The sequence below is a fragment of the Panthera leo genome, chromosome A3 (genome assembly GCF_018350215.1).
Source record: "Panthera leo isolate Ple1 chromosome A3, P.leo_Ple1_pat1.1, whole genome shotgun sequence".
Classification (NCBI taxonomy): domain Eukaryota; kingdom Metazoa; phylum Chordata; class Mammalia; order Carnivora; family Felidae; genus Panthera; species Panthera leo.
Window position 1 is genome coordinate 87,795,558 of NC_056681.1, and position 14,948 is coordinate 87,810,505.

A 14,948-nucleotide genomic window follows, 5' to 3' on the forward strand; every position below is an offset into this window, starting at 1 on the left:
AACTCATGGTCACAGTAATCTACATGTATATGACAGAATTTCATAGCACTAAATACACATTAATGAATGTGTAGAACTGGGAAAATGTTGGTAATTGTATTAATGTCAGTTTACTGTTTGTGATATAGCATGTAGTTATGCCAGATATTACCATCAGGGGAAACTGGGTGAAGGGTGTATGGGATCTTTCTGTATTATTTCTTACAACTGCTTGTGAATTTACAGTTGTCTTCAAATAAAAAGTTAAGTGTTTTTTTAATTTCTTTTTTTAATGTTTTATTTATTTTTGAGAGAGAGAGAGAGAGTTCAAGCAGGGGAGGGGCAGAGAAAGGGAGACACAGAATTTGAAGCAGGCTCCAGGCCCCAAGCTGTCAGCACAGAGCCCAACGTGGGGCTCGAACCCACAAACCATGAAATCATGGCCTGAGCCGAAGTCAGATGCTTAACTGACTGAGCCACCCAGGCGCCCCTCAAAATTAAATGTTTTTAAATGCTGTGATAAAGCTATCATAATAAATTAAAACTACAGAACAATTTCATTTAAGAGTATTGATGTAAAATTTTAAATAAAATTTTAGCATATAGAGGCTGTGAGCACATTAAGTGAATAATATGCTATGCCCAAGAAGGTACCGCATCAGAAATTTAAAAGTGTTTCAAAATTAAGAGATCTGTTAAAATTGCTCGCCATATTAAATAGAGAAAGATAAATGCTGAGATTGATATTGGTAGAATTCAACATCCACTCCTAAGCATCAAAAAACAAAAAAATTTTGGGGCACCTGGGTGGCTCAGTCGGTTAAGCATCCGACTTGGGCTCAGGTCACGATCTCACTGTCCGTGAGTTCGAGCCCTGCATCGGGCTCTGTGCTGACTGCTCAGAACCTGGAGCCTGTTTCAGATTCTGTGTCTCCCTCTCTCTCTGACCCTCCCCCGTTCATGCTCTGTCTCTCCCTGTCTCAAAAATAAATAAAACGTTTTAAAAAAAAAAAAAGAAAAACAAAAAACAAAAAAAACAAAAACAAAAAAATTCTTAAAGTAGGCAACTGCTTTCTTAATATGATAGTGTTTTGTGTGTATATACTTTTGCTCATATTCATATGAACATACACATACATCAAGTCAAAAGGCAGCATATGTTTAATAGTGAGGCTAGTAGAAATGTCTCCATTAAGGGAATAAAGGAAGGGATACTCATCATCAGTTCTATCGATTAACATAAATATTGTTTTAACCCTAATAGTCACTAGCCAGTGCAAAGTCAAGAGGCGTAAAAATTTGAGTATGTTACAACATTATTATTTGCAAATATGCATGTATTACGGAAAACCTAAGAGAGTCTACTGAAATGCTGTTAAATCTAAAAAGCAAAAAATAAAAAGGGGGCATCTGGGTGGCTCAGTTGGTGAAGTGTCCAACTCTTGATTTTGGCTCTAGTCATGATCTCCTGGTTCTCAAGATCGAGCCTGATGTCGGGCTGCGAGCTGAGCATGGAGTTGGCTTGGGATTCTTTCCCTCTCTTTCTGCCTCTCCTCTGCTCATACTCTGTCTCTCACTAATTAGCCACCTTATTAATATAAGGTTTCAATTGTTTTATTATGTAGAAAGAATAACCACTTACATGTAATCTAATAAAACGTTCCATTTACAATAATAAAAAGTACAAAAGATATGAAAGGAAAATTTTAAAATACTACTGAATGGCATAAAATAATGATTAAGTGAGAAAACCGTTTATTCTTTGATAGAAAGCCTTTCAGCATTATAATGTGCCTGTTTTCTTATATTAGAACATAAATGTTATGGGGCGCCTGGATGGCTCAGTCTGTTGAGTGTCCTACTTTTGATTTCTGCTCAGGTCATGATCCCATGATTCGTGGGTTTGAGCCCTACATTGGACTCTACGCTGACAGTGTGGCGCCTGCTTGAGATTCTCTGTCTCCCTGGCCCTGCCCCACTTGTGCTCTCTCCCCCTCTCAAAACAAATAAACCTAAAAGAAAATAAATGTTACGAACCCAGTAAAAACGCCAGTAAGATCTTTTTAAATTCAAGTATAGGTGTCACACAACCATTAAGATTTTTATTTTCTTTTAAAGTTTACTATGTTGTTGGGGGGGGGAGAGGGGAGGGGAGAGAGAATACCAAGCAGGCTCTGTGCTCTCAGTGCTCCCAGCCTGATGCTGGTCTTGATCTCACAAACTGTGAGATCATGACCTGAGCCGAAATTGAGTTGGATGCTTAACTGAGTGATCCAGGTGCGCCCAGCCATTAAGATTTTTAAGCCTGATGAACTAATTGTTTATATATAAATAATACAGAGTGGACGAGAAAATTCTGCAAAGGAAGAGTGATTAGGACAGACTAGCACTAATGTATTAATACATATTACAAAGGAAAGAAAAACTGAAAAGAAAATCATTGTTAAAAGTTACAGATAAAATGCCTTACAAAGGTAAAGTTTCAAAATAGTTTCATGTAGTTGCACAAATAGACAAAAGGTCAGTAGTACAGAAAGAATCTAGAAATAGTCCCCAGATCAGATGGAGCATCAGTAAATCATTATGATAATATTTTTAATTAGCAAGGAATTATTCCTTAGTTATTCATTAAGTTAACTAGCCACTTTGTAAAAGTAAAGTACTTTAATGGAAAATGTAGATGGATCAAAGATTTAGTGTGATACATAAGGTGGTAATTAAAGTATTGAAAGAAAATGTGGAGGTTTTTTTTTTGTTTTTTTTTTTTTTTTTAATTTCAGAGGGAGGACTTCCTTCCCTATCAGGAAAACATTTGATTACATAAAAAGTATTTTTACCTAAGTATTTTGCATAACTTTTAAAAAATTGTTACCTGTATGATACAGATGAATTTTCTTCTTCTTTTTTTTAATGTTTATTTATTCATTTTTGAGAGAGAGAGAGCGCATGTGCTTGCGAGTATGAGCAGGAGAGGGGCAGAGAGAGTGGGAGACAGATGATCTGAAGCAGGTTCCGTGCTGACAGCAGAGAGCCTGATGTCAGGGCCCAAACTCCTGAACCATGAGATTATGACCTGAGCTGAAGTCTGATGCTTAACTGATTGAGCCACCCAGGCGCCCCCAGATGAATTTTCTTAATATATAAAGATCTCTTAACAAATGAGAAAAACCTCAACAACCCAAAAGATAAGTTAGCGAATATTATGAATAGCAGATCACAGAGAAAAATACAGTGTTGAATTCAACATGTGAAAATTAACACAACTTGACTCCTATTTAAAAAAATAAAAATTAAACCATACCAGTTTACATTTCAGTTTTGAGTGGTTAGTAACTTATCTACTATGTGTGGTAATGGAAGCTCCACTGTCATGGGCTATTGATGGGAATATCAGTTGGTACAGACTTCATGGAGGGCAATTTAATATAGTTAAAATTGAAATATTTGCCTTTTTTCTCATCACCTCCATATCTCACAATTTACCTATATAGTTCCACAAGTATACAAAGATGAGTATAAGGATGTTTCTTACAGTGTTTTTTCAGTCATTGCCAGGTTAGGTCTTTCCTAAATCTATATGATATTATTTGTAATGTGTCTTTGATATATTTTTCTTACTAGCCAAAACTGGACAAGTTAAGACATCTGGAACCAAAGTAAATAAATCTTCAGGTATGTTTTTTACTAGAATTCTAGACATATTAGTTAACTTTAAATTACTTATCTTGGATTTCATACGACATAATATTTGCTGGGTGTATACTAATTTTTTTAAATTTATAGTCACCTAGAAATTCTGAGAAAGAGATTTAGTAGATATGCTCCTTCTTTGTAGTAATTAGTAAAATAAGATAATTGGGAAACTTTCTCATGATGAATATTAGAGATAATTCCCCTCTTTTTTTTGAAGTCTTCTCTCTGGTTTACTTTCTTTTGTAAAATAACTCTGATAACAGCAAATTATGTTTTCAGTTTTTTTGGACTGTAGTGGGTTTTAATTATTTTTTTCTCTTCTATTATTATCCTCTCTAGTTCTCCTTTCTATTAAATGTTGGTTAGTTTAGGGTCATCTTTTTAAACGGATAGAGATCAGTATATTAAATTATCTTCTCTATAATGGTAGAAAGGAAGCAGGTTGTAGTTGGGAAATACCATTGTTAGTGGTAGAGCCAGAATTTTCATAGATTAGTTTCTTCAAAGCAATAATCTGAGTGGGTCAGGAAGCTGGAAGTCTTGTTTTGAGGATGCATTTATTTACTCAACAGTTCGATATTGCTTTGAGAGTGAGTTTATGGGAGTTTTGGTGGAGACTTGGGGGGAATGGGTGTTAAAGCTGCTTAGCCACTCCTTAACTGTTGGAAATTAATTCTACATTTTTTCTCCCTTAAGTTCTGATGACCCAGCCAGAAGTAATAAAGTGGATTGACCTGTTATAATATAGGGATAGTGAAAGAATTACGTAAGGGCTCTTTGGGGCTCAGTGTGTCACAATTTGAGATTGACTAAGAAATGACTAGTTAGGTGATACTTTATAAGTATTGGTATTAATCTTTTTGAGCAATGGTTAGGGTCTGTATTTGGATATAAAGGGTGAATTTGTAAACTATTTCAGTTGATTTTTGTGCATATCTATAATTGTTTTATTTGTATGGTAACTTCTCAAAAGCACGATCATGTTCTCACAAGGGTTCTGTAAAGTAATCATGGCATTTGCCACCCTTGTTTATAAATGGGCAAATGTGCACAGAAATTGATTCATGCCCTAAGACTAAGACTTAACAGTTTTTTTAAGTTCATTTATTTATTTGGGGGGGGGTCAAAGAGAGAGAGAGAGAGAGAGAGAGAGAGAGAGAGAATCCTAAGCAGGCTCCACACAAGCAGCTGGAGCCTGCCACCGGCCTGAAACTCATGAAACATGAGATCATGACCTGAGCCAAAACGAAGAGTCGGACGCTTAACCTGCTGAGCCACCCAGGCCCCCTAAGACTTCACAATTTAATTTGGAAGTCAACTTGATCTACTGACTTTTTTTTTTTTTTTTTTAATTTTTTTTTTTAATTTTTATTTTTGACAGAGAGACAGAGCATGAGCAGGGGGGCGCAGAGAGAGAGGGAGACACAGAATCTGAAGCAGTGTCTAGGCTCTGAGCTGTCAGCACAGAGCCCGACCTGCAGCTCGAACTCACAGACCGCGAGACATGACCTGAGCTGAAGTCGGACGCTCAACCGACTGAGCCACCCAGGCGCCCCATGACTTTTTTTTTTTTCTAACGTTTATTTATTTTTGATAGAGACAGAACGTGAGCAGGGGAGGGACAGAGAGCGAGGGAGACAGAATCCAAAGCAGGGTCCAGGCTCTGAGCTATCAGCACAGAGCCTGATACAGGGTTCGACTCATGAACTGTGAGATCATGACCTGAGCTGAAGTCAGATGCTTAACTGAGTGAACCATCCAGACGCTCCTTAATCTACTGACTTCTGATTCTGGGCTTTTTCCTCATAATGCAACCTTGGTAGTTAATGGATCCTAGTTTTCAGAGCTAAACCTCCTGTTGCTCTCTGAATGGAAAGGGATTTGTTCTCTGGTGATCTTTTCAGTGCCGCTTTGATGATCACAGTCTTTACACATCATCCTTGAAGAAAAGCAACAGTAATGTGTATGTATAAAAGGTCAGAATAATTTAAATAGTCCTGTTCACATAGAGCGCACTAGGTATGAGTCATAGCAATCTTAATGTAGCCTAGCCATGATTGTAGGTATTCTTCAATGCTTTTCAATCAACTGGAATCCAAGTAAGCTTGAGCTGGGAGACCCTAATTATAACTGCTTGTGGAACCATTAAAAGCATTATGGGATTTTTTTTTTTTAGTATTTGTTTATTTTGTGAGAGAGAGTGGGTGCAAGGTTGGGGAGGGGGGAAGAGGCAGAGGTATAGAGAGAGAGAGAGAATGAATGAATTCCAAACAGACTTCCTGCTGTCAGCACAGACCCTGATGTGGGACTCTATCCCATGAACCTTGTGATTATGACCTAAGCTGAAACCAAGAGTCAGACACTTGGGACGCCTGGGTGGCTTGGTCGGTTAAGTGTCCGACTTCGGCTCAGGTCATGATCTTGCGGTCTGTGAGTTCGAGCCCCGCGTCGGGCTCTGTGCTGACAGCTCAGAGCCTGGAGCCTGTTTCGGATTCTCTGTCTCCCTCTCTCTCTGCCCCTCCCCTGTTCACGCTCTGTCTCTCTCTGTCTCAAAAATAAACGTTAAAAAAAAAATTTTTTGTTTTAAAAAAAGAGTCAGACACTTAACCAACTGAGCTACGCAGACACTTGGGATTGTTTCTGTATCCTTGGCAGTTAGTTGATCCACACGTTGAGAGATTTATTTAACTTGCCTGAATGCTATTTTTCAGTACGTCACTGGAGAGATGAATTCTAATTTTACTGATTTTTTTTTTTTTTTCTCCTGAAGGAATTATCATCCTTGCTAGATTTAGAAAATGACCTGTGCCGCAAAGATGATACCATTATGTTTTTGGGATAAAATGTTCTGTCACTCATATTCTTTATGAAGTTCTTTGGGGATCGTTGATACCAATTAAATCAATTTTGACTATAACTTTTGTTATTTAGGGAAATCAGCTGGTTCTGTAAAATCTGTGGTAACAGTAGCTGCTAAAGGTAATAAAGCTTCAGTCAAAACAGGTAAGACTATTGGGAAGGAGAGGTTTTATTAAGTTCTTCTTGCCTTAGAGAATATAACAAACATAATATCAAAAGCAAGCTTTATACTCCTATAATTTGTAGTATCTAATAACATCTTGAAAAGTTTAGTACATACTTATTTAATATTTAAAACCTGACATGTAATGGGACTTTGAGTTTTTGGTATATTGATCCTTGGCAGTGTGTGCATTGCAGATACATTTTTGTGTAAGAAACTTTTTTTTTTTTTAAGTTTATTTGTCTATTTTGAGAGCGAGAGAGAGAGAGCGTGCGTGCAGACAGGAGGGGCAGAGAGAGGGGGAGAGAGGGAATCCCAAGCAGTCTCTGCACCATCAGCACAGAGCCCAATGCAGGGCTTGAACCCACGCCTGATGCTCAACCGATTGAACCACCCAGGTGCCCCTGTATTGGAAGCATTTTTAACAGCTCTGTGATTACAGGTTGCTCTGTCACTTCCCCCTACAAATTGTTTAATCTTTATTTTCTCAGTTTTTAGAGCTGTCACTTCATATTACCTTCCCTACCTTATATATTTTTCTATTTGTTACTCCAGAAAAGATTTTTCTTACCCTGTAAAAAGAATGTGTTTCCTCCATAAAGAAAGGAATGTAACATGTTGAAACTAATATGACCTGTTTATTAATATATAGAATTATTTTATTTTATTTTAAAAAAGTGGTTTTTTATTTATTTTGAGAGAGAGAGAGAGTGTGAGTGGGCAAGGGGGGAGAGGGAGACACAGAATCCAAAGCAGGCTTCAGGCTCTGAGCTGTGTCAGCACAGAGAGATGTGGGGTCTCAAACTCATGAACTGCGAGATCATGTCCTGAGCTGAAGTTGGACACTTAACCGACTAAACTACCCAGGCACCCCATATAGACTAATGTTAAAGAACCTTTGTACAAATTATGAAATACGATTTTTTTATGTGTGATCATGATGTGCTTCTACCACTGGGGGGATAAATCTGTGGCTCATTACTGACCATCAGTAAGAACTGTATCTCATTTTAAATTTGCTTTTAATCTTACTGGTAAACAGATATAAGTGGGAATAATAAATACATGGAAAAGAACTGCTTTTATAATGTTGGACTAAATTACTTCTACGTGTTAGTATGAAACATGCTAAGTGATTGAACAGGTCCCTAGAATAATAGTTCACTTCTACTTTTAAAAGCAAAATCTAGTGGAAAGAAGTCTCTAGAAGTCAAAAAGGCTGGCATTGTCAAAAACAAAGACACCAACAAACCTGTCATCGTACCAGGTAAGCTTGAAATGCTTTCTTTTAGTGCTTTCTTTACATCTTCTAGGTGTACGTTTAGAGTGTATTTTGAAATTATTGCCTTAAAATCTTGAAAGGGATTGTTTTGTTGTTTTTCAAAGAAAAACCTGTCTTAGCTCTGACCTAAATAAGGTCAGCCTAAGGAAACTTACGTGACAATTTAAGCTCCTGTTTAGATTCATTAGTTTAATTATATTAGTATGCTTTTCTAGACTATTAAAGCAGACTATTTCATGCAGAAAACTCTGAAATAAAGACCAGTGTGGAAGTCAAAGCCACTGAAAATAGTGCTAAAGAAACGGTTTCAGGTAGGTCAATAAAAATTTTATTTTGTTCTCTTATGTTTAAAGATGGAAGATTAAATTAGAAGAAAATAGGGTATTTAATTTTGTGTCAGATATAGTTAATATATTTTTTTATTTTTATTTATTTATTTATTTTTTTAACGTTTATTTATTTTTGAGACAGAGAGAGACAGAGCATGAACGGGGGAGGGTCAGAGAGAGAGGGAGACACAGAATCTGAAACAGGCTCCAGGCTCTGAGCAGTCAGCACAGAGCCCGACGCGGGGCTCGAACTCACGGACCGCGAGATCGTGACCTGAGCTGAAGTCGGACGCTTAACCGACTGAGCCACCCAGGCCCCCAATATATTTTTTTAAATACGAGGTTCATACCTAAGTGAAATTTAAAATATTGTGATTCAGATCTACACCCGTCTCTTGATTATTCTGAAGTTTTGCTCTTAGAGGGAATAAAATGAAACATATTAATTTAAAAACCATTGTTAATTCTGTAGCTGCTTCCTTAAATTTTCTAGTATTTTGTCAGTTGTGTACACTTCTATGCAGTTACTATTTAATCCAATGTGGAAAAAGTGAGAACTTGATAAAATATATCTGCATGAATTCTTACTTTATTTTGTATCTTAAGAAGCTGCTGTGGAGGCCACAGAAAATGAACAAGTCAACAAGGTCAGTTTTTATATTTTACTTATTATTTAAAAGCTTAGGAAATTTTGACACAATATGGTTTTCTTATTGTAAACCCAGTAAAAAATGTACAGGATTTGGCATGGTGAAAAATCTATCATTTGTGACTTTTTAGATAGGGTTTGAGTTGCAAAATAAGTCATAAAAATTTAGGTGCAGATTATTAATAAAGGTACATGTTTTTGAGGTTTACCTTTCACTGAGAAAAAAAAGTTAGGCCAAAATAGGCTTTTGAGTAGAAAAACCAGTGGTGTAATTAGAACCAGTAGAATTTTTTGAAGTCTGTTTTTTTTAGAAGCAAATAGGAGATAAGTTAATATTGTGTGTTTTTAGAATAGCGAGTGGAATTTGAGATTTTATTTGAGGGCATAAAGTTTGCTTTATTGTTTTCCTGTGGTTAACATTTGTCATTATGAATGTATTAAAATCCTGTTAATTTAGATTTTACTGGTTAAGGTCTTGAGATCATTCAGGTGCTAAGCATTAAGTTTATTTTTGACTGGTAGATTCATTCTTCAAGTAGTAACTAAGTGGTATGTATCTTACTGTTGTTTCAGGAAGTTTTTTTTTGTTTTTTTGTTTTTTTTCTTTTTTTGAGCGGGAACACAAGGTGGGGAGAGGGGCAGAGAGAGAAAGCATCCTAGGCAGAGCTGGACACAGGGCCCAATCCCACTACCCTGGGAAATCAAGAGTCAAGATGCTCAACCAACTGAGCCACACAGGCACCCATGTTTCAGGAAGGATATTTTATTTATTTATTTTTATTTTTATTTTATTTTTTAACACCCAACTGACTGAGCCACCCAGGCGCCCCTCAGGAAGGATATTTTAAAGCACAAATAGATTGGCTTAAAGACTTCAAAAGGAACATTTATGAACACAATTGATGTGCTAGTTAAAAATCATTCTCAACTTACTTATAAAAAGTATAACTTCCTGACACCCCCCTCCTTTTATTTTTCAAAAGAAAAGTTACAGATTGTCCAATTTACTATAGTATACCTTTGGGGATTTTCTCAACATTCACTAAAGGAAAAATTGGCATTGATGAGAGTCATTTGAAGAATAAAATAGATCCGAGAGGAGAGAAGGCAGAAATGAAAGTATTTATTTACTTTGTAATGGGAATTGGGCTATAGGGAAAGGTTCCTAAGAGACGGGGTAAGTTTTTTAATATTGCCTAAAAGATCATTTTATTTGGCGAGATAAAAGGATATGCTCTGATTTGGAGGTTGGAGATGTTAGCAAAACATGGCACAGGAATGGCAGAGCATGGAGGTGTTGTCAGAGACAAACTGGTGTTTTAAAGTTGTATTTTTATTTTTGTTATTTTTTTTAATGTTTATTTTTGAGAGAGAGAGCGTGAGCAGGGAGTGGCAGAGACGGGGGAGGGCAGAGGATCCTAAGTGAGCTGTGCACTGAAGGCAACGAACCCAATGTGGGCTGGAACTGATGTGGGTTGGAACTCATGAACCCATGAGATCATGACCTGAGCCGAAGTCGGATGCTCAATCAACTGAGCCACCCGGGTGCCCCACTTGTATTTTTATTTTTTAATTATTTTTAGCTTTTTTTAAAGCTTTTGTTTACATATTTTTTAAAGTTTATTTTGAGAGAGAGTGTGTGTGAGCAGGGGTGGGGAAGGGAGAAAGAATCCCAAGGAGAGTTTGATACTCAGTGCAGAGCCCAATGTGGGGTGCAAACTCATGAACTCTGAGATCATGACCTCAGCCAAAACCAAGAGTCAGATGCTCAACCCACTGAGCTACTCAGGTGCCTCCCAAGATTTAATTTTTTTTAAATAGTTTTTTTTTTCTTTTTTAATGTTTTTATTTATTTTTGAGAGAAAGAGCATGAGCAGGGGAGGGGCAAAGAGAGGGGGACACAGAATCTGAAGCAGGCTCCAGGCTCTGAGCTGTCGGCAGAGTCCGACGTGGGGCTCGAACTCGTGGACTGTAAGATCATGAGCTGAGCCGAAGTCGGACGCTTAACCAACTGAGCCACCCAGGCGCCCCCCAAGATTTAATTTTTTTTAAGTAATCTCTATACCCAGTGTGGGGCTCAAACTTAACAACCCCAAGATCAAGAGTTGCATGCTCCACTGACTAAGCCAGCCAGGCTCCCCTTAAACTTGTATTTTTAAACAGTGGTTGAAAAAGAGAACTAAAGGCTTTGACTCGATGACACATGGTATGAATGAAATTATGCTATGTACTTAAAGAGAGGAAATTTGCATTTTGTTTTGTTATGGAGGTTCGGACCAGCCTTCTTAAATGATAAGATTTAGTATTAAATGCAGTCAGTTTAAATACCATAACAAATGATCTGCAGCATAAACTTAAGTAAATATAGAAGCAGTTAAAGAAATTTGAATGTCAACTCTTAAATTTGTTTTGAAGGAAACAGAGGAAATGTGTGTGGTACTTATTTCTAATTTGCCTAATAAAGGATATTCTATAGAAGAAGTTTACAACCTAGTAAAACCATTTGGTGGTTTAAAGGATATTTTGATTTTATCATCTCATAAAAAGGTAAGCGTTGATAATAGCTGTTCATGTTATCTGAAGCACATTTTGAAAATAAGCTCACAAAATGAAAAGAAAAGGGTTTAAAGGCAGCACCTCAAAATAATTAAGCCATATCAACCTAAGGGATTTTTAAAATATAAAACATATCCCGTATTTTAGTGTTATTGTAATCTGACGTAGTTTTTATGATGGAGAGGATGGCTTAATATGTCAAAATTTTGCCTAAAATTTTAGTCTAAATAAAATATTTTATCTTCGATATGTTAATGAAGTTTTATAATGACTTACAAACTTGCATAGCACTTTTTTACTAGTATTCCTGGTATCTTACCAATTGTACTCAAATGGGAAGTAACCATTCTCAGACAAAAATGTCGTCAATACTTAGAATAACCTAGGCTATATTTGTGTTTCAAGTTTTCAGGAATTAGTACATACTACTTTTGTAATTTCAAAACAAAACAAAATGTATTGTTAATAACTTGTGGAATGTACTTTACAAGAGGTGAGATTTTAGGAAAGTTTAATGGAAACACCACTCAGGTGATTAGAAGTGGTGTTCTTACATTAGAAAGGAGTTTGTGATCACTAGAGATCTTTGGAAGGTTATATATGTTTGATGGTAGTTGGAGCCAGTTTGCTTAAGAAAACGGAAGAGGAGAGTGAATGCAAGTTACATGCAATTTCACATTATATTAAAAGTAGATTATTTGAATGTCTGCACACCTTTATAAATTACTGAAAACCAATGAATTCTGCACTTATAAACAGGTGAACTTCATAATGTATAAATTATATTTCAGTAAAACTTTTTATTTAGAAACAAGAATAAAAGGAAGGAGAGTTTTTTTTTTTTTTTTTTGAGAGAGAGAGAGTATGTGTGAGCGAGGGAGGGGAAGAGGGACAGGTAGAAAGAGAATTTTAAGCAGTCTCCACGCCCAACACAGAGCCCAGTGTGGGACTTGATCTCACATCCGTGAGATCATGATCTGAGCTGAAATCAAGAGTCGGATGCTTAACTGATTGAGCCACCCAGGCGTCCCAGGAATGATTTTTTAATAAAAGAATTTTTTAATGTGAGTACATTAAAATCGGGGGAAATTGTGGGAATCTGGAAATGAATAATTCAGATTCACACTTTGCATCATATACCAGAGTATGAGTAGATACTTTAAATATAAAATCAAATACAGAAAGTCTAGACTTTTATCTGCCCAATTTTGATTAGAGTTGACTAGAGTTATTAACTATTGGGAGATTTAATACTTTTCTAGATATTATGTAGAAAAATACCAGTTTCAGTCATATAAACATTTCAAACATTTGTGGTTTAAAATGAACATAAAGCAAGATGTAAATTAAAAACTAAAAATATTCTAATTATTGTAATAGGGAAACAAAGATTCATACCCACATTATGCTGTAAAATATTAAAAGTTCAATAAATAAAATGGCAAATGACCCAAAGAGATAATTCTTTAAAAAAGGAATTACAGGGGCGCCTGGGTGGCTCAGTTGGTTAAGCGTCTGACTTTGGCTTAGGCCATGATCTCACAGTTCGTGAGTTCGAGCCCCGCGTCGGGCTCTGTGCTGACAGCTCAGAGTCTGGAGCCTGCTTCAGATTCTCTGTCTCCCTCTCTCTCTGCCCCTCCCCACTCACGCTCTCTCTCTCTCTCAAGAATAAATAAACATTAAAAAAAAAAAGAATTACAACTGTGAACAAATATATGGAAGATTTCTATCTCATTAACTCCAAGACATGTAGAAGAATGTTCAGCCTATTCATTTAGCCAGGGATGAAAATTAAAACCAAAATGTGTGAAACTACGAATTTCACAATTAGGAAAACTGCAAAATCAAAAATAACATGGTAATTTGGTTCTTTCAATTCTCATATTTCTCATATTTTACCAACCATTAAATTTATTTACTTAACAAGTATTTATTAAATGTCTGCTATATGCCAGATACTACTCTAGGTACTAAGGATACAGTAATGAATAAGATAAGATTTTCCTTAATGTCATTTACTAGAATGTCCACTCTTATTTCTCTCGTTACTGTTGCCTTATAAATGCAGTCATCCATTCCTTATGGTTGTAATATTGTGAGTCTGTTGGCCTCGCTTTTGAGGAATGCCTTTTTTTTTCTTTAAAACATTTACTAAGTTATTCAGTTTATTTGACTCTTAAGTATTAAATCTTTTCAAGAAAAAGTAACTTAGATAAGAAATTTATTTTTTTGTTCTTGTAATTTCTATTTTAACAGGTATTTATGGAAGTAAATAGAAAATGTGCAGATTCTATGGTAAAATTTTATACCTGTTTTCCAATATCAATGGATGGAAATCAGCTCTCAATTAGTATGGTTCCTGAAAACATGAATATAAAAGATGAGGTAAATAATAGACTTACCATCAGTTTTTCTACAAAATTATAAAATTTTTAAATTGGATTTATTGTAGTCTGTTAAGTGTTTCCTGGCTTGCTTCTTCAGGTTAATGTTTTTTTTGATCATTGAGAAAGCTTCCTTTTCCTTCATAATCTCCCAGTCCATTGTTCGAGAGTTACTTCCATATTGAGGGAATCCAACCCCTCATATATTTTAGAATCGAAAAAGAGTTGAAAACCATCTGTAGACAATATTCTTTTTTTTTTATGTTCGTTTATTTTGAGAGAGAGAGCACATGTGAACATGGGTGGGGTCAGGGCAGAGAGAGAGGAAGAGAATCCCAAGCAGACCCATGCTGTCAGTGAAGAGCCCAACTTAGGGCTTGATCTCAGGAGCCATGAGATCATGACCTGAGCTGAAATCAAGAACAGGATGCCCAACCAAGAGCCACCCAGGTGCCTCGACAACTCTCTGTTCTCGTGTTACTGCTATTATCAGCCCTCCGAATCCCAGATGTTATTTTTGAGTTTTCTCTGGTTTTGCATAATCTGTTTTGTATATTTTAAGGCATAAATATTTCTGGGGTTTATTCTCTCTTCATCCCAACCATCATTGCTTTGTTTCTTAAAAACTCCCAACTAGGGGTGCCTCAGTGGCTCAGTTGGTTGATTGTTTGATTGTGATTGTGGCTCAGGTCATGATCTCATGGTTTGTGCGTTCGGGCCCTGCATTGGGCTCTGTGCTACCAGCATGGAACCTGCTTGGGATTCTCTCTCTCTCCCTCCTTCTGCCCCTCCCCGCTTGTGCTGTCTCTCAAAATAAATAAACTTAAAAAAAATTAAAAAACAAAAAACTCCAGGGGTGCTTGAGTGGCTCAGTTGGTTGAGTGACCGACTCTTGGTTTTGGCTCAAGTCATGATCTCATGGTTTGGGAGTTCAAGTCCCGAGTTGACTAATTTGCTTAGGAAGAAGGAAAAATTTTTAGAAGGAAAAAATTTAGAAAAATTTTTAGAAGGAAAATTTTTTAAAAAACTTGCTGACTTCTTATTTTATGAAATA

At 36.4% G+C, this 14,948-nt stretch overlaps 1 protein-coding gene across 7 annotated transcripts in view; it reads left to right on the forward strand.

Annotated features, from left to right (window-relative positions):
* The window catches only part of ZNF638 (zinc finger protein 638), a 136,801-nt gene that overhangs the window by 98,546 nt on the left and 23,307 nt on the right, over positions 1-14,948 (forward strand). For 4 of the 7 annotated variants that reach the window (XM_042932640.1, XM_042932642.1, XM_042932645.1 and 1 more), the window contains 7 exons: positions 3,601-3,651; positions 6,604-6,675; positions 7,875-7,961; positions 8,219-8,287; positions 8,912-8,952; positions 11,370-11,501; positions 13,767-13,895. In XM_042932640.1, coding sequence (XP_042788574.1) covers positions 3,601-3,651; positions 6,604-6,675; positions 7,875-7,961; positions 8,219-8,287; positions 8,912-8,952; positions 11,370-11,501; positions 13,767-13,895 — 581 coding nt within the window. The remainder of the gene's footprint in view (positions 1-3,600; positions 3,652-6,603; positions 6,676-7,874; positions 7,962-8,218; positions 8,288-8,911; positions 8,953-11,369; positions 11,502-13,766; positions 13,896-14,948) is intronic. The other 3 variants (XM_042932641.1, XM_042932646.1, XM_042932647.1) reach the window with 3 other exon arrangements.